At 44.0% G+C, this 13,558-nt stretch overlaps 1 protein-coding gene across 1 annotated transcript in view; it reads right to left on the reverse strand.

Moving 5' to 3' along the window:
- Positions 1 to 13,558, reverse strand: part of SYT6 (synaptotagmin 6) — a 650,982-nt gene that overhangs the window by 65,729 nt on the left and 571,695 nt on the right. Inside the window, exon 4 of the mRNA XM_077481583.1 lies at positions 5,416 to 5,536. Within this exon, the coding sequence (XP_077337709.1) occupies positions 5,416 to 5,536 (121 nt within the window). The remainder of the gene's footprint in view (positions 1 to 5,415; positions 5,537 to 13,558) is intronic.

Below are 13,558 nucleotides of genomic sequence, written 5' to 3' on the forward strand. Positions count from 1 at the left end.
GTGGCCTCGTTAAGGTTGTCAATCGGTATCTGGGTGGTAAGGGGCCCCATATGAAAGAGGAGATTATCTGGTTCAGTTTTTTGAAAAACGTTTTAGGTAGCCATTGTGCGGAATGGCGAAAAAGGTAGGTGAGCTTAGGAATAATCTTCATTTGAAGGAGGTTTACTCACCCCCACAATGATAGTGGTTGGATACTCCATGATTTAAGCTTCATCTGGGCCTCTAGGAGTACTGGTGTAAGATTTAGTGTTACAAAGTCTGATGCCGAAATGGATATGTGAACCCCTAAGTATTTGAAAGAGTCTACCCATGTGAGGGGGTTATTTGGGAGGGATGTGGACCTTGCTTCTTGATCAATCGGGAACAGGAGGGACTTAGACCAATTTACCCTAAGACCAGTGACCCCAGCGAATGTGTTTAAGACAGTCAGTGCCCCCTGTAGCGATGGACCGGCATCGTTAAGGAAGAGCAGCATGTCATCTGTATACAGAGCTACCCTCTCCTCCAGCAGCCCAATACGAAGACTTCTAACATACGGTGAGGTGCGGAGTGCTTCCGCCACCTGTTCGATAGCGAGGGCGAATAGAGCTAAAGAAAGAGGGCAGCCCTGCCTGGTCCCCCTGAAGAGCCCGAAGGGGGCAGACAGACCCCCCCAGGCGCACAGAGGAGGTAGGGCTTCTGTAAACCCCCCCCCCCGGGCCCCTGGACGACGTAAATTATTACGAAACGCGTAGGGCGGTGCGAACGTGTCGACGTCACCCCAGTCGTGTTCGTTCGCTTTAGACCAGGAAGGACGGGTTGGTCCCTTCGTTGGCGTGTGTCCGGCCGGCGCTGTTTTGAGCCTGCTTTTAAAGTCTTTTATGTAAGTGTATACGTTCATTACTTGCAAATTAAAATCATTGATTTTACACTATCTGGAGCCTATGTTTTTCCCTATGTGATACCACGTTGAGTTGGGAGTGACATGTGGAGCAACAGCCATAGCCCCATTGTGTGAAAGATTTGGGATCGCCTGAGGGGGAACCGCTGACCGGATATCCTTTGATTGTTTTTGCCTGTGGTGACCCTCTGTAACGGGGGGTCCCTTGGATCTGGTAAGGAGCCAATTCATTTATTTGGTGATGGGAAAAGCACATTATACTCTTGGAGAAGATTACTAATTTGCGCACTTCCAATTCAGCTATTCATACGAAGATTTCTTCACTGGTGTTTATTTACCATATGCACACTTTACGGCAATAATTTGTCATATAATCATATGGACATTACATAGAGTTTTTAAAATGTTTTTCTTGTTAATTTATGCACTTTTTCAGTTTTAGGAAAATTTTCATTCTTTATTTTTAGAGGTATATACACAGAGATCTACACAATCTGTGCTGTGTTTGGGTGATTCACATTATTGACACGCACTTGTGTCTTATTTTTGTATTTAATTTTATATATTTGTATATATAATTGTATGCACTATTTTTTGAGGTGGCCTTAGAGACATTAAGATACTAAGGTTTATACTGTGGGTTTAGCACACACACATATCCCATTCACTTTGGGAATTTGAGGTTAGCGCAGTTCTCTTTTTTTCTTTACTGATTGGGTTACCAGATGAAAATAAAAGAAAGAAAGCCTAAAAAAGGAAACAAACTTTTCATCACATCTAAGAATTGTAAGCTGCAATATAATATCTAGGTTGTGACCTTATTCATATGATATTGTTTTGGTGGTCTAGGTCAGCGCTCTTCAAACTACGGCCCTCCAGTTCAAGAACTACAATTCCCATCGTACCTAGTCATGTCTGTGATGTCAGAGCTTTAGTATTGCCTCGTGGGATTTGTAGTTCCGCAACAGCTGGAGAGCCATAGTTTGAAGATCCCTGGTCTAGGTAATGAAAACACCTAGAGAAGTCTTGGTTGTAATTATTTGAGCCTGAAATTAGCTTAAAAATTCTGATGTATTTACCTTCAATTAAAATGATACATCTAAGGCCGCGTACACACGGGCGGACTGTATGGCCTACTTAGTCCGTCATACAATCCGACGGACAGTCCGTCATACTTTCGAATGAACGGACTTGACCACACACGGATGCACAAACAGTCCATCGAAAGCTTGCGGGACTAGAAATAGGAAGTCCAATACACAGCAATGCAACCTTCCGCCGTGTAAATCCTTTCTGAGCATGCGCCATTCTTAGTCCGTCGAACTAGCCTACTCACGAGTGTATGACGGACAGAATTTCGAAAAATCCGAAATACTTAGTACGCCAGACTGCATGCTGAAAAAGTCAGCTGAAGCCCACACACGAGCGGACTGTCCGCTGAAATGTGTTTCGACGGACTAAGTAGGCCATACAGTCCGCCCGTGTGTACGCGGCCTAAAGCTGTAAAATGCTGTCTCCAACTTTCCAAAAATTAGAAATCCACACATAGAGTCAACAGAATGTTCAGTTTGAAAAGTGAATTTTTGGCTCGTCTCAGTGAAATAGGTGAAGCTGTGTTGACTTCAATTAACCAATCATATGTGAGCAAAAACCCTTTTATTTTACATTTTCTTACATGTGATTGGGTATTCTTTTATTTATTTTATTTTTTTGTTAAATGTACCTTATTCACTAAGCTAAGTGAAAATACACTTTGCAAAGTCATCTTTCTCTACCCCTGTAGTAAATTGACTCCAATGGGCACGTTATACCAATAGACACCAACAATTATTCTTAGGCGGCGTACACACGCGGGGACTGTCTGCCGAAACTAAGTTCGTCAAACAGTCCGCTCAAACTTTTGAATGAACGAACACGCCCACACACGGCACTTTTTGAGCGGACAAATACGGCAAACTTTGTTCGTCGTACTAAGTCCGCGCAACTTTTGAAATGAGCGGACTCACCCACACACGAGACAACAGTCCGCTCATTTCGAGCGCGTGTGCAGGTAGGCGGGGCCCGCGACGGAGACGTCGCGGGCTCCGCCGCCTGGAATGGACTTAAAGGGGAACCCCAACGCTGAAATAAATCGGCGTGGGGGTCCTCCCAAAGTCCACAACAGACCCTTGTCCGAGCACGCTACCCGGCCGGCCAGAAAAGGGGGGCGAGCGAGCGCGCCCCCCCTCCTGAGCCGTACCAGGCCGCGTGCCCTCAACATGGGGGGTGCCTTGGGGAAGGGGGGGGCCGCGCGGCCCCCCCACCCCAAAGCACCTTGTCCCCATGTTGATGAGGACAAGGGCCTCTTCCCGACAACCCTGGCCGTTGGTTGTCAGGGTCTGCGGGCGGGGGGCTTATCGGAATCCGGGAGCCCCCTTTAATAAGGGGGCCCCCGGATACCGGCCCCCCACCCTATGTGAATGAGTATGGGGTACAATGTACCCCTACCCATTCACCTGTAAAATAAAAGTACCCAAAAAAAAACACAACACACGAGATAAAATATTTTATTGCACAGCTCCGGGGGTCTTCCGTCTTCGGGGGTCTTCTCGCCGGACTCCTCCGCTATTTTCTTGTAGCTCTTTTGCTAGCGGAGGAGTCTGGCTTTCTTCCTCCCCGCCGCCGGCCTCTTCTCCCGTCTTCGGGGGTCTTGTCCCCCTCTTCGGTTCTTCTGCCGGGCCACCGCGCCTTCTTATAGCTCTTTTGCAGGCGGTGGCCCGGTCTTCTGTCGCCGCCTTCCGTTCTTCTGTCGCCGCCTTCCGTTCTTCTGCCGGGCCACCGTGCCTTCTTATAGCTCTTTTAGAGGCGGTGGCCCGGTCTTCTGTCGCCGCTGTCGCCGCCGCCTTCCGTTCTTGTTCTTCTTCTTGTTCTTCTTCTTGTTCTTCTTCTTCTTCTCCAGGAGATGTTGACACGTCGCTCTCTCCGGCCGGAATGCCAGAGCCGCGCTGAGCGGCCACTTATATAGTGACAATGGGGCGGTGTCACATGGCATATGTCACATGGGTTGGTCACATGGTGACCCCGCCCCATTACGATGTCATAGTCCCCATGTGACATCAACCCATGTGACTAACCCATGTGACATATACCATGTGACACCGCCCCATTGTCACTATATAAGTGGCCGCACAGCGCGGCTCTGGCATTCCGGCCGGAGAGAGCGACGTGTCAACATCTCCTGGAGAAGAACAAGAAGAACAAGAAGAAGAACAAGAACGGAAGGCGGCGGCGACAGCGGCGACAGCGGCGACAGAAGACCGGCAGAAGAACCGAAGAGGGGGACAAGACCCCCGAAGACGGGAGAAGAGGCCGGCGGCGGGGAGGAAGAAAGCCGGACTCCTCCGCTAGCAAAAGAGCTACAAGAAGATAGCAGAGGAGTCCGGCGAGAAGACCCCCGAAGACGGAAGACCCCCGGAGCTGTGCAATAAAATATTTTATCTCGTGTGTTGTGTTTTTTTTGGGTACTTTTATTTTACAGGTGAATGGGTAGGGGTACATTGTACCCCATACTCATTCACATAGGGTGGGGGGCCGGTATCCGGGGGCCCCCTTATTAAAGGGGGCTCCCGGATTCCGATAAGCCCCCCGCCCGCAGACCCCGACAACCAACGGCCAGGGTTGTCGGGAAGAGGCCCTTGTCCTCATCAACATGGGGACAAGGTGCTTTGGGGTGGGGGGGCCGCGCGGCCCCCCCCTTCCCCAAGGCACCCCCCCATGTTGAGGGCACGCGGCCTGGTACGGCTCAGGAGGGGGGGCGCGCTCGCTCGCCCCCCTTTCCTGGCCGGCCGGGTAGCGTGCTCGGACAAGGGTCTGTTGTGGACTTTGGGGGGACCCCCACGCCGATTTTTTTCGGCGTTGGGGTTCCCCTTTAAGTCCATTCCAGGCGGCGGAGCCCGCAACGTCTCCGTCGCGGGCCCCGCCTACCTGCACACGCGCTCGAAATTAGCAGACTTCCCTCCGAGCGGGAACAGTTTGCTCATTTCGAAAGTGGCCTACACACGGGCGGACTGTTCGCTCAAACCAAGTTTCAGCGGACAGTTTTTCGGAATTTCCGAAAAACTTTGTTCGTCAAACTGTCCGCTGAAACTGTCCGCTGAAGCCCCACACACGAGCGGACTGTCCGCTGAAACACTGTTCAGCGGACAAAGTTGAGCCAACAGTCCGCCCGTGTGTACGCGGCCTTAGTCCTATCATTTTTCTTTAGACAAAACTTAAAATACACAATGTTCAAATTCTGTTATGATATGTTAACATAGAGTAAATACAGTTTTCCCTTTCTATCATTTTTTTTTACTATTTTTGAATTTCTTACTATGGCTGTGAAATGTAGTTTTCAACAAATACTGAATGTATCAAAAAGCTAGCATTATTAGTTTTGCCCTGGGAACCTTTGCATCTTAAAAGTGCCCTGATTTCATTTTATTAGGTTAGTAGAACTTTGTAAACTGATATGGCATTTCATGTTTGTTCAGTTTTTTTTTTTATGTTTTACATACCTGAATAACCAGTAATGTCCATTGCTTTTAGATTCCTACATTTTATTACTGTTAAGGTCAAGCGTCCAGCAGTAGGTAGATAACACAGAGAGAACATGATTTCTCCAAGGTCCACACTTTCCTTAAAATAGAAAATGAAATCAAAGTTATTAAATGAAATTAAAAAAAGATTACAACTGCAATGTGACCAGCTTTTTGGAGTACATTGGCATTAGGCGGATGATTTTACCCAGATTAGATTTAAGTTTGTCTCTTAGGTTTGTATTTCAAGAACTGAAATGTCAAGGGTCTTCTGATGTTTCAGGAGACCACAGATAAAATATTCATAACAAAACATCACTAAGGTTATAGGAACAAACCAACTTCTGTTTAACATTCGGAGGAAGTCAGACTTCTGAATAAACTTTGTAAAGGTATATAAAAAATGAAAGACATTAATCAATACACTCATACCACAGATTCAGATTAGAGCCAGAGAAAACTGGCAACTAACATAGTGAGAAATTTTGCTGGAGAAGGAAAATCACTTTTATTTTATCAAAAACATGAAAGAAACTTTACTTTATCAAAACAATAACAAAAACCGTGCTTTGCTTACTTTTAGAGTTTAGCCTTATTTTTAAATGTACTTAATCATCTTGCTTCCTGCACTAGCAATCTTTGCTTCATTGAGTGCTACGGCTGCTGAAGAACCCTTTACATCAGACATACTTTCCCTATGAGCTGTGGTTCTGTCCACTACTGTGTCTTTTAATGATGTATTGCCCACAAAGGTACCACAGAGCAAAAAATGTGACCGGCTTTAAAGAAAGCACAACTCCAGGAAACTTGATAATTCTTCCTTGCAGCTGGACTGCAAGGGCTTAAAGCTTGTTTAGGTCTAGTGGACATGGCAAAGATTTACTTACCCTATTTTCTGATCCTCCACGCTTTTAGACTGGTCTCCACAATATCTTCTCCCCCACGCTCCAGTAATCTAAGGTCTTGACATCATCAAGACCAATGCAATGGTTCATAGCAATGAATTGAATGTGCACTGCCAGGGAAGCATAGGATCAGCTAAACAAAACAGCTTTTCCATTTTCAAGACATGAATGAAAAATAAATCCTTACAGGATGGGCACTGTCCCAATTCAAGGGAGAATTTTCAAGTTTCCTGAAGTTGGGCTTTCAAATATAGCACTACCCCCCCCCCCCCCCCCCCCCAGGGACCTCTATAATAGCTGCTTCTTTCCCAAAACATTGCAGATGCTACAATTCACAGAGGCAACAGTCTATTCATTCTGGCTCCATTAAACAGCCTAGGGCAGTGGTTATCAACCCTGGCCAGGTTTGCAAGATAACTGAAATACATCACAGGTGATATAATTTGAAGCTCAGTGATTGTAGTATTCTAGTCTACATTTCCCCAAGGTAATACATAAAACCTAGCCTGTTAGTGGGCCCTGAGGACAGGGTTGATGACCACTGGTCTAGGGGATGTCATTTTATAATTTATTGCTTGTAGAACTTGTAACAGGAGAGGAGTTGAGGTGGTATGGGATACTCCAGAAATTATGACTGGTAACAAAGGGACACAATTCACTATATTAAACTTTTTTTAGCAGTCTTTAACCGCATGCCAGCCCCCATAATTATACTGTGGCAACATGGCTCGGCCGTGTGAATCGCCGTTATGTTACGTCAGTAACATAAACTGCCACTAGGAGGTGCTTACGCGTTGCTGGAGGTGTGCGCGCATGCCCCCCGCTCGCTCCCCGAGCCGATGTGAGTGCCCGGGGGTCTTGATCACCGCTGATATCCCCTATTTTGTAGACGCTATAATTTTTGCGCAAACCAATCAATATACGATTATTGCAATTTTTTTTTTTTTTGCCAAAAATATGTAGAAGTATACCTATTGGCCTAAACTGAGGGAAAAAAAAGTTTTTTACCTTTTTTCTGGGGATATTTATTATAGCAAAAAGTAAAAAATAATGCGTTCTTTTCAAAATTGTTACTCTTTTTTTGTTTATAGCACAAAAAATAAAAACCGCAGAGATGATCAAATACCACCAAAAAAAAAAGCTCTATTTGTGGGAAAAAGGGACATTGTCAATTTTGTTTGGGAGCCACGGCGCGCAATTGTCAGTTAAAGCAACGCAGTGCCGAATCTCAAAAAAGTGGTCTGGCCTTTGGCCAGCCAAATGGTCCGGGGCTTAAGCAGTTAAACCAAAAACCGAAGGGAAAACCAGAACTGAGCCCCTGTAGGAGCTACAGGGGATCAGAGAAAGAGCTACTGCTGGCCCCCAAACGTAGAACAGCACACAATTACTTGATTATTGAGCTTGGATCAGTACTCACAATTTCCCATGGCAGTTACACACAAGCTCACAACAGGCACTCTTCTGGGGGTCCCCCAGACCATATCCTTAGCTCAAGAAGTAATCAAGAAGCAATCTACTATAGCTGGGACCTCGATGACCATCAGCAGATTTTAGCAGGACTGCCTTAAAGGTACAGCAGGCTCTGAGACTGAAAACTTCTCTAATGGGAATCTCTAATTCATCCCCTGATGAAGTCACGTGACCCGTGACGAACATGCGTCGGGACACAGCGACCGGAAGTGACGTAGACCGAGCCCGCAGCTCGTTTATACACTGCTTGTACAGACTGTTTGTTTGTGAGTATTTTTTAAACCTTTTAAATAAAAATAAACCTGTTGAAGCACTTTACACTATGGAGTATTCTTCCTCCATCTCTGCTTAAACCCATGCATATGCCACACCACTGAGGAACCCTGACTGCAATATCGCAGAGGAAACCCCCTTAAAGGAACCATAACATTGGTCAGGACCTGGGAACCCCACACTAAAGGGAAAATTCCGCTAAAGGATCCCAAAGCTCTCTATATATACGCTGTTACCTTACAGCGGTAAGGTAAGGGGACATCCATTAATGGTATATACGGAACCATGAAGGTTATATCCCCTTCCACCAGCACCACTGCCCTTCCCATTGCAACAGCTCCACATTGTATATCTTGTTGAAGGAGTCACACCCTATGCGATTTTGAGAATAATCGCAGCACTTTGCACCTGAAACGGACTGTTGTCTGATACACTTATATTTTTGTCACCTAATTACTGTCTATGTTTGAAGGTTTGCCCATGCGCACCACAGCAGAACACCTGCACTTTATGCGATTTTTAGGATCGCAACACACTGCACTTTGAATGTTATACTGTGTTTTTTCCTTTTTTTCATTATTTTACGTTTTTATGTTGTAGATTTTATACTAATAGTAACGAGTATTATTGTTTAATCAGCCACAGTGGCACAGTGGAACACCTGCACTTTATGCGATTTCACGATCGCAACACGCTGCACTTTGGATTTTATATGAATTTTCACTATTTTATGTATTTATGTTGAAGATTATTAGTAGAAATGAGTGTTGTTGTTTAAATTAGCCACATAGGCATACCCTTTTATTATACCTGTATTGTTTGCTGCATATCCCCTTATTGTGGATTTTATATATTGCTTTTACCAATAGATACACTTTCCCTACGTACAGCGCACCACTACCTTTCTTATCCACTATTTCCCGGGGTTCAGATATTTCCCTTCCAGTGTGTGCAGCAGTACCTTATCTCCCTCTATTTCCTTGATGTGGCGCAGGAATAACTTCTTTTTCACTAGAGATGATCAAATACCACCAAAAAAAAGCTCTATTTGTGGGAAAAAGGGACGTCAATTTTGTTTGGGAGCCACGGCGCACAATTGTCAGTTAAAGCAACGCAGTGCCGAATCTCAAAAAAGTGGTCTGGCCTTTGGCCAGCCAAATGGTCCGGGGCTTAAGCGGTTAAACCAAAAACCAAAGGGAAAACCAGAACTGAGCCCCTGTAGGAGCTACAGGGGATCAGAGAAAGAGCTACTGCTGGCCCCCAAACGTAGAACAGCACACAATTACTTGATTATTGAGCTTGGATCAGTACTCACAATTTCCCATGGCAGCTACACACAAGCTCACAACAGGCACTCTTCTGGGGGTCCCCCAGACCATATCCTTAGCTCAAGAAGTAATCAAGAAGTAATCTACTATAGCTGGGACCTCGATGACCATCAGCAGATTTTAGCAGGACTGCCTTAACCTCCCTGGCGGTACGATTATTTCGGATTTTAGGTGCTAAAAGCGGTACCATTATTTTGCATGAAAATTTGGCGTTTTATATTGTAGTCCTGCAATTCTTAGGAATAACTCACTTAAATCTGTCCAAACCAGAGTCTAGCAGACATCCCGGGTATAATAAAGTTTGAAAAATGAAATCATAAATTATAATATAATAAATAATGTAAATAATTGTACCAAATAATAATATAACAATAATAAAAATTATTCAATAATGTAATCAAATCAAAAACACTGAAATTTGCTCAGTTGCAGAATTGTCACTGTCATTACTTTTCAATATTTGATGACGGATCTCCCCACAAATCGCTATCCCTCAATTCTGCGAGTGATTCCAATTTATTATCACTGTTTTCTAGCTGGTCTAAAACCATTTTTGATGTAAAAGGACAGTTTTGGTTGCTATGGACAATCTCCAGTTTCCAGGCATAAAGAACAGTTTTTATTACATAAAACTGCATGCAGGACACTGGGCAGACCACTAGGGACAACGGGGATGTGAAATATTTACATACAGCAATGTAATCTGTAAGATTACATTATACTGTATGTTTACTGTTTGTTTCACTTGTTGAATTTGGCGCCGATCTCCGTCCCCGTGCGTCGCAACGCTGGCAGGGCACGGAGATCGGTGATGTGATGCATCGAGCGAGACACGGCTCGCTCGTACAGCGGGGAGACAACGCTGGATCCGAGGGAGAAGGTAAGTAAGCGTCCTCCTGGATCCAGCGATGCAGTCCCGAGTCTGGCTCGGGGATCCCGCTTTTGGTATGAAAATTCCACCCCGAGCCAGACTCGGGAATACCGTCAGGGGGGTTAAAGGTACAGCAGGCTCTGAGACTGAAAACTTCTCTAATGGGACTAGATCCTGGCTTTGCTCAGACTCCACACTACTTATTTTCTCCTCCAATCACCTACTGGGCACATCTCCCCAGGGATTGGCTAAAGCACAATAAATATTCTATTTTTGATATTTGACTTTCCCAGCCCTCTATGTTCTGGAAGCCTCCAGAATCCAAGGAGAAGCAATCAAACCTACAGCCTGTGAAATCTAGAACAGCCCGACTAAACCAATAGCTGCTCCAATGACTACAGAGGAGCCAAAAACTAAATTTACCTAGCATCCCATACTAGGAGGGTGTTACTAAAGTAAATCTGAAGTTTTCCAATGATAGACATAGTAACACATTTATTTTTTATCCAGTTCCCGACCGGCACACGCCGATGTACGTTGGCAGAATGGCACGGGCAGGCATATTGGCGTACAGGTATGTCCATTTGTATATGCGGCCCTGCCATCGCATGCACGCCGGCGGCGGCGTGGTCACGTGTCGGTCGGGACCCCCATGAGTCCAGTCACGGGACCCACAGACTCAATCCCTGCGGGGATACCCGCGATCGTCTCACGGGGCAGCTGAACGGGGAGATGCCATTGTAAACAGCATCTCCCCGTTCTGCCTAGCAACAAGTGATGCTGATCTCTACTCCATGTGATTGGAGCAGAGATCAGTGTTCACTAACACAAAGCCCAGCCCCCCTACAGTTAGTAGCCCGCCTCTAGGAACACTTAACCCCTACACTGCCACCCCCTGGTTAACCCCTTCACTGCCAGTGTCATTTACACAGGAATCACTGCATTTGTATAGCACTGATTGCTGTATAAATGACAGTGGCCCCAAAAATGTGTCAAAAATGTCCGATGTGTCCGCCATAATGTCGCAGTCACAATAAAAATCGCTGATCGCCGCCAAATTATTAATAAAAATGCCATACAACTATCCCCTATTTTGTAAACGCTATAACTTTTGCGCAAACCAATAAATAATCGCTTATTGTGATTTTTTTTACCAAAAATATGTAGAAGAATACGTATCGGCCTAAACTGAGGGGAAAAAATGTTTTTTTTTATATATTTTTGGGGGATATTTATTATAACAAAAAGTAAAAAATAATGCATTTTTTTCAAAATTGTCGCTCTATTTTTGTTTATAGCGCAAAAAATAAAAACCGCAGGGGTGATCAAAAACCACCAAAATAAAGCTCTATTTGTGGGAAAAAAAGGACGCCAATTTTGTTTGGGAGCCACGTCGCAATTGTCAGTTAAAGCGATGCAGTGCCGAATCGCAAAAAGTGGTCTGGTCTTAAGCCAGCAAAATGGTCCGGTCTGAAAGTGGTTAAAGGAGATGCCATAGGCAGGCTGCATGTGACAGTGCTGGGTCCCAACTAATCTTTCAGAAAACTAGCATTGCAATAAAGGAACGGGAATGGTATATGCTTCCCAGTACTTGGAAAATACTATATATTATGGGGATGTGGTGGAGGACCAGAGCAGCTAATGTGAGGAAGGTAGGTAAAACCCACCTATGCTATTACTCTGCTAAGTACCGGCAAGACAGAAGTTTGCTTTGAAACAATGTTGAAAAATAGCTATGAATTTCAATATAGGTTTTGTTCAGGCTTCTGCAACAGGTAAATGCTAGAAGCCTGGTCATTATGGATGCAAGAAATTGTTTTATTATTTATTATTATTTATTATTTTGCAGACATGTTTACCATTGCAGATATTGTTCAAATAAACTAAATCTTAAATGGCAGATTTTTGCTTTGTTATTATTATAATAAACTAAGAGTAAATTGAAATTGATATGAAACATGGAACATTGAGTAATATAATGTGGTTATTTAATTCAAAATTAAATGGCTGCATCAGCCAGCAAAATTAAACTGCACATTAATCAACGCGTAATATATTATGATTAGGAAAAATGTGTTTACAGTACTTTTAAAAAAGTCACATAAAATAAAAATTGGTTTCTATGCAGAAGTGAACCTGATTTTGCACTTTCCAGCTTTAGTAAATAAACCCCATTGCGTACTTAAAAGTGGGGTAGGCCTGTAATGCATTAGGCTTAGTTCCGACTAGTACAATTTCAGATGCGACTTGGGTTGCACATAATCGCATGACAATGGAAATCAGATATTTTTCAATGGTGCCCATTCACATCAATGCAACTCAGCACAGCAAGATTTTGTGCTAGATTCCTGTACTACTGTGGAGTGATTCCAGCTTGATTTTGGCCCCAAGAAGAGAAAGTAAGGAATGAATGGATTCTAAGTATGGCAATATAGAACATAGGAATGCGGAAATACCAGAATCAAACAGGTATTTATTAAATAAAAATATACTAATGAAGAAAAAAAGCTGTCTTTCCCTTTATAAAAATAAATGCTTGTATTTATGTCTGTGTTTCCATTAGAGAAATTCTGCCTGCCTCCTGTCCTGGTGACTATGAAGCAAGCAATGGGAATTTTTTTTTTTTGTCCCATGTTTGTTTTATTTATTTATTTGTTTACAAACTATTTTATTTTACAAAAATGCATAATATATGCCGGAATGTTTACAATAATAACAAATTGTACATATTGAAAATTTGAAAAATAGTATACAATAAGGTAAATATATATTGCTATAGTTTGTGATTAGCGTTAGTACAATTTTTAGTTTGTGATCTATAAAACAACATTATTACCAGGGGTGGACTGACAACTCATGGGGCTCCCGGGCAATAGGAGATTATGGGGCTCCCGGGCAATAGAACATTATGGGGCCCCCAGGCAATAGGAGATTATGGAGTCACACAGTATACACACACACATACAGTATACACACACACAGACACACAATATACACACAGTATACACACACAGAATACACATACGCACACTGAAAATGTACTGGAGAGGCGGGGCAGCTGTAATCTTGGAATTAAAAAAAAAATGATTTTTACATACTGTCCCTGGTTTTATTGAGCCTGGCAACCCTGATGGGGCCCCTTAGTGGCATGGGGCCCTCGGGCAGTGCCCGAGAGCCCGAATGGTCAATCAGCCCCTGGTTAGTACAATGACCCATGTGAATAATAATTAATTTGACAAACATGCAGAGCACACCACACCAACGTGCTCACAGCG

Source organism: Lithobates pipiens, unplaced genomic scaffold (genome assembly GCF_037356315.1).
Source record: "Lithobates pipiens isolate NorthernLeopardFrog02 unplaced genomic scaffold, aLitPip1_a1.2 Scaffold_16, whole genome shotgun sequence".
Taxonomy (NCBI): Eukaryota; Metazoa; Chordata; class Amphibia; order Anura; family Ranidae; genus Lithobates; species Lithobates pipiens.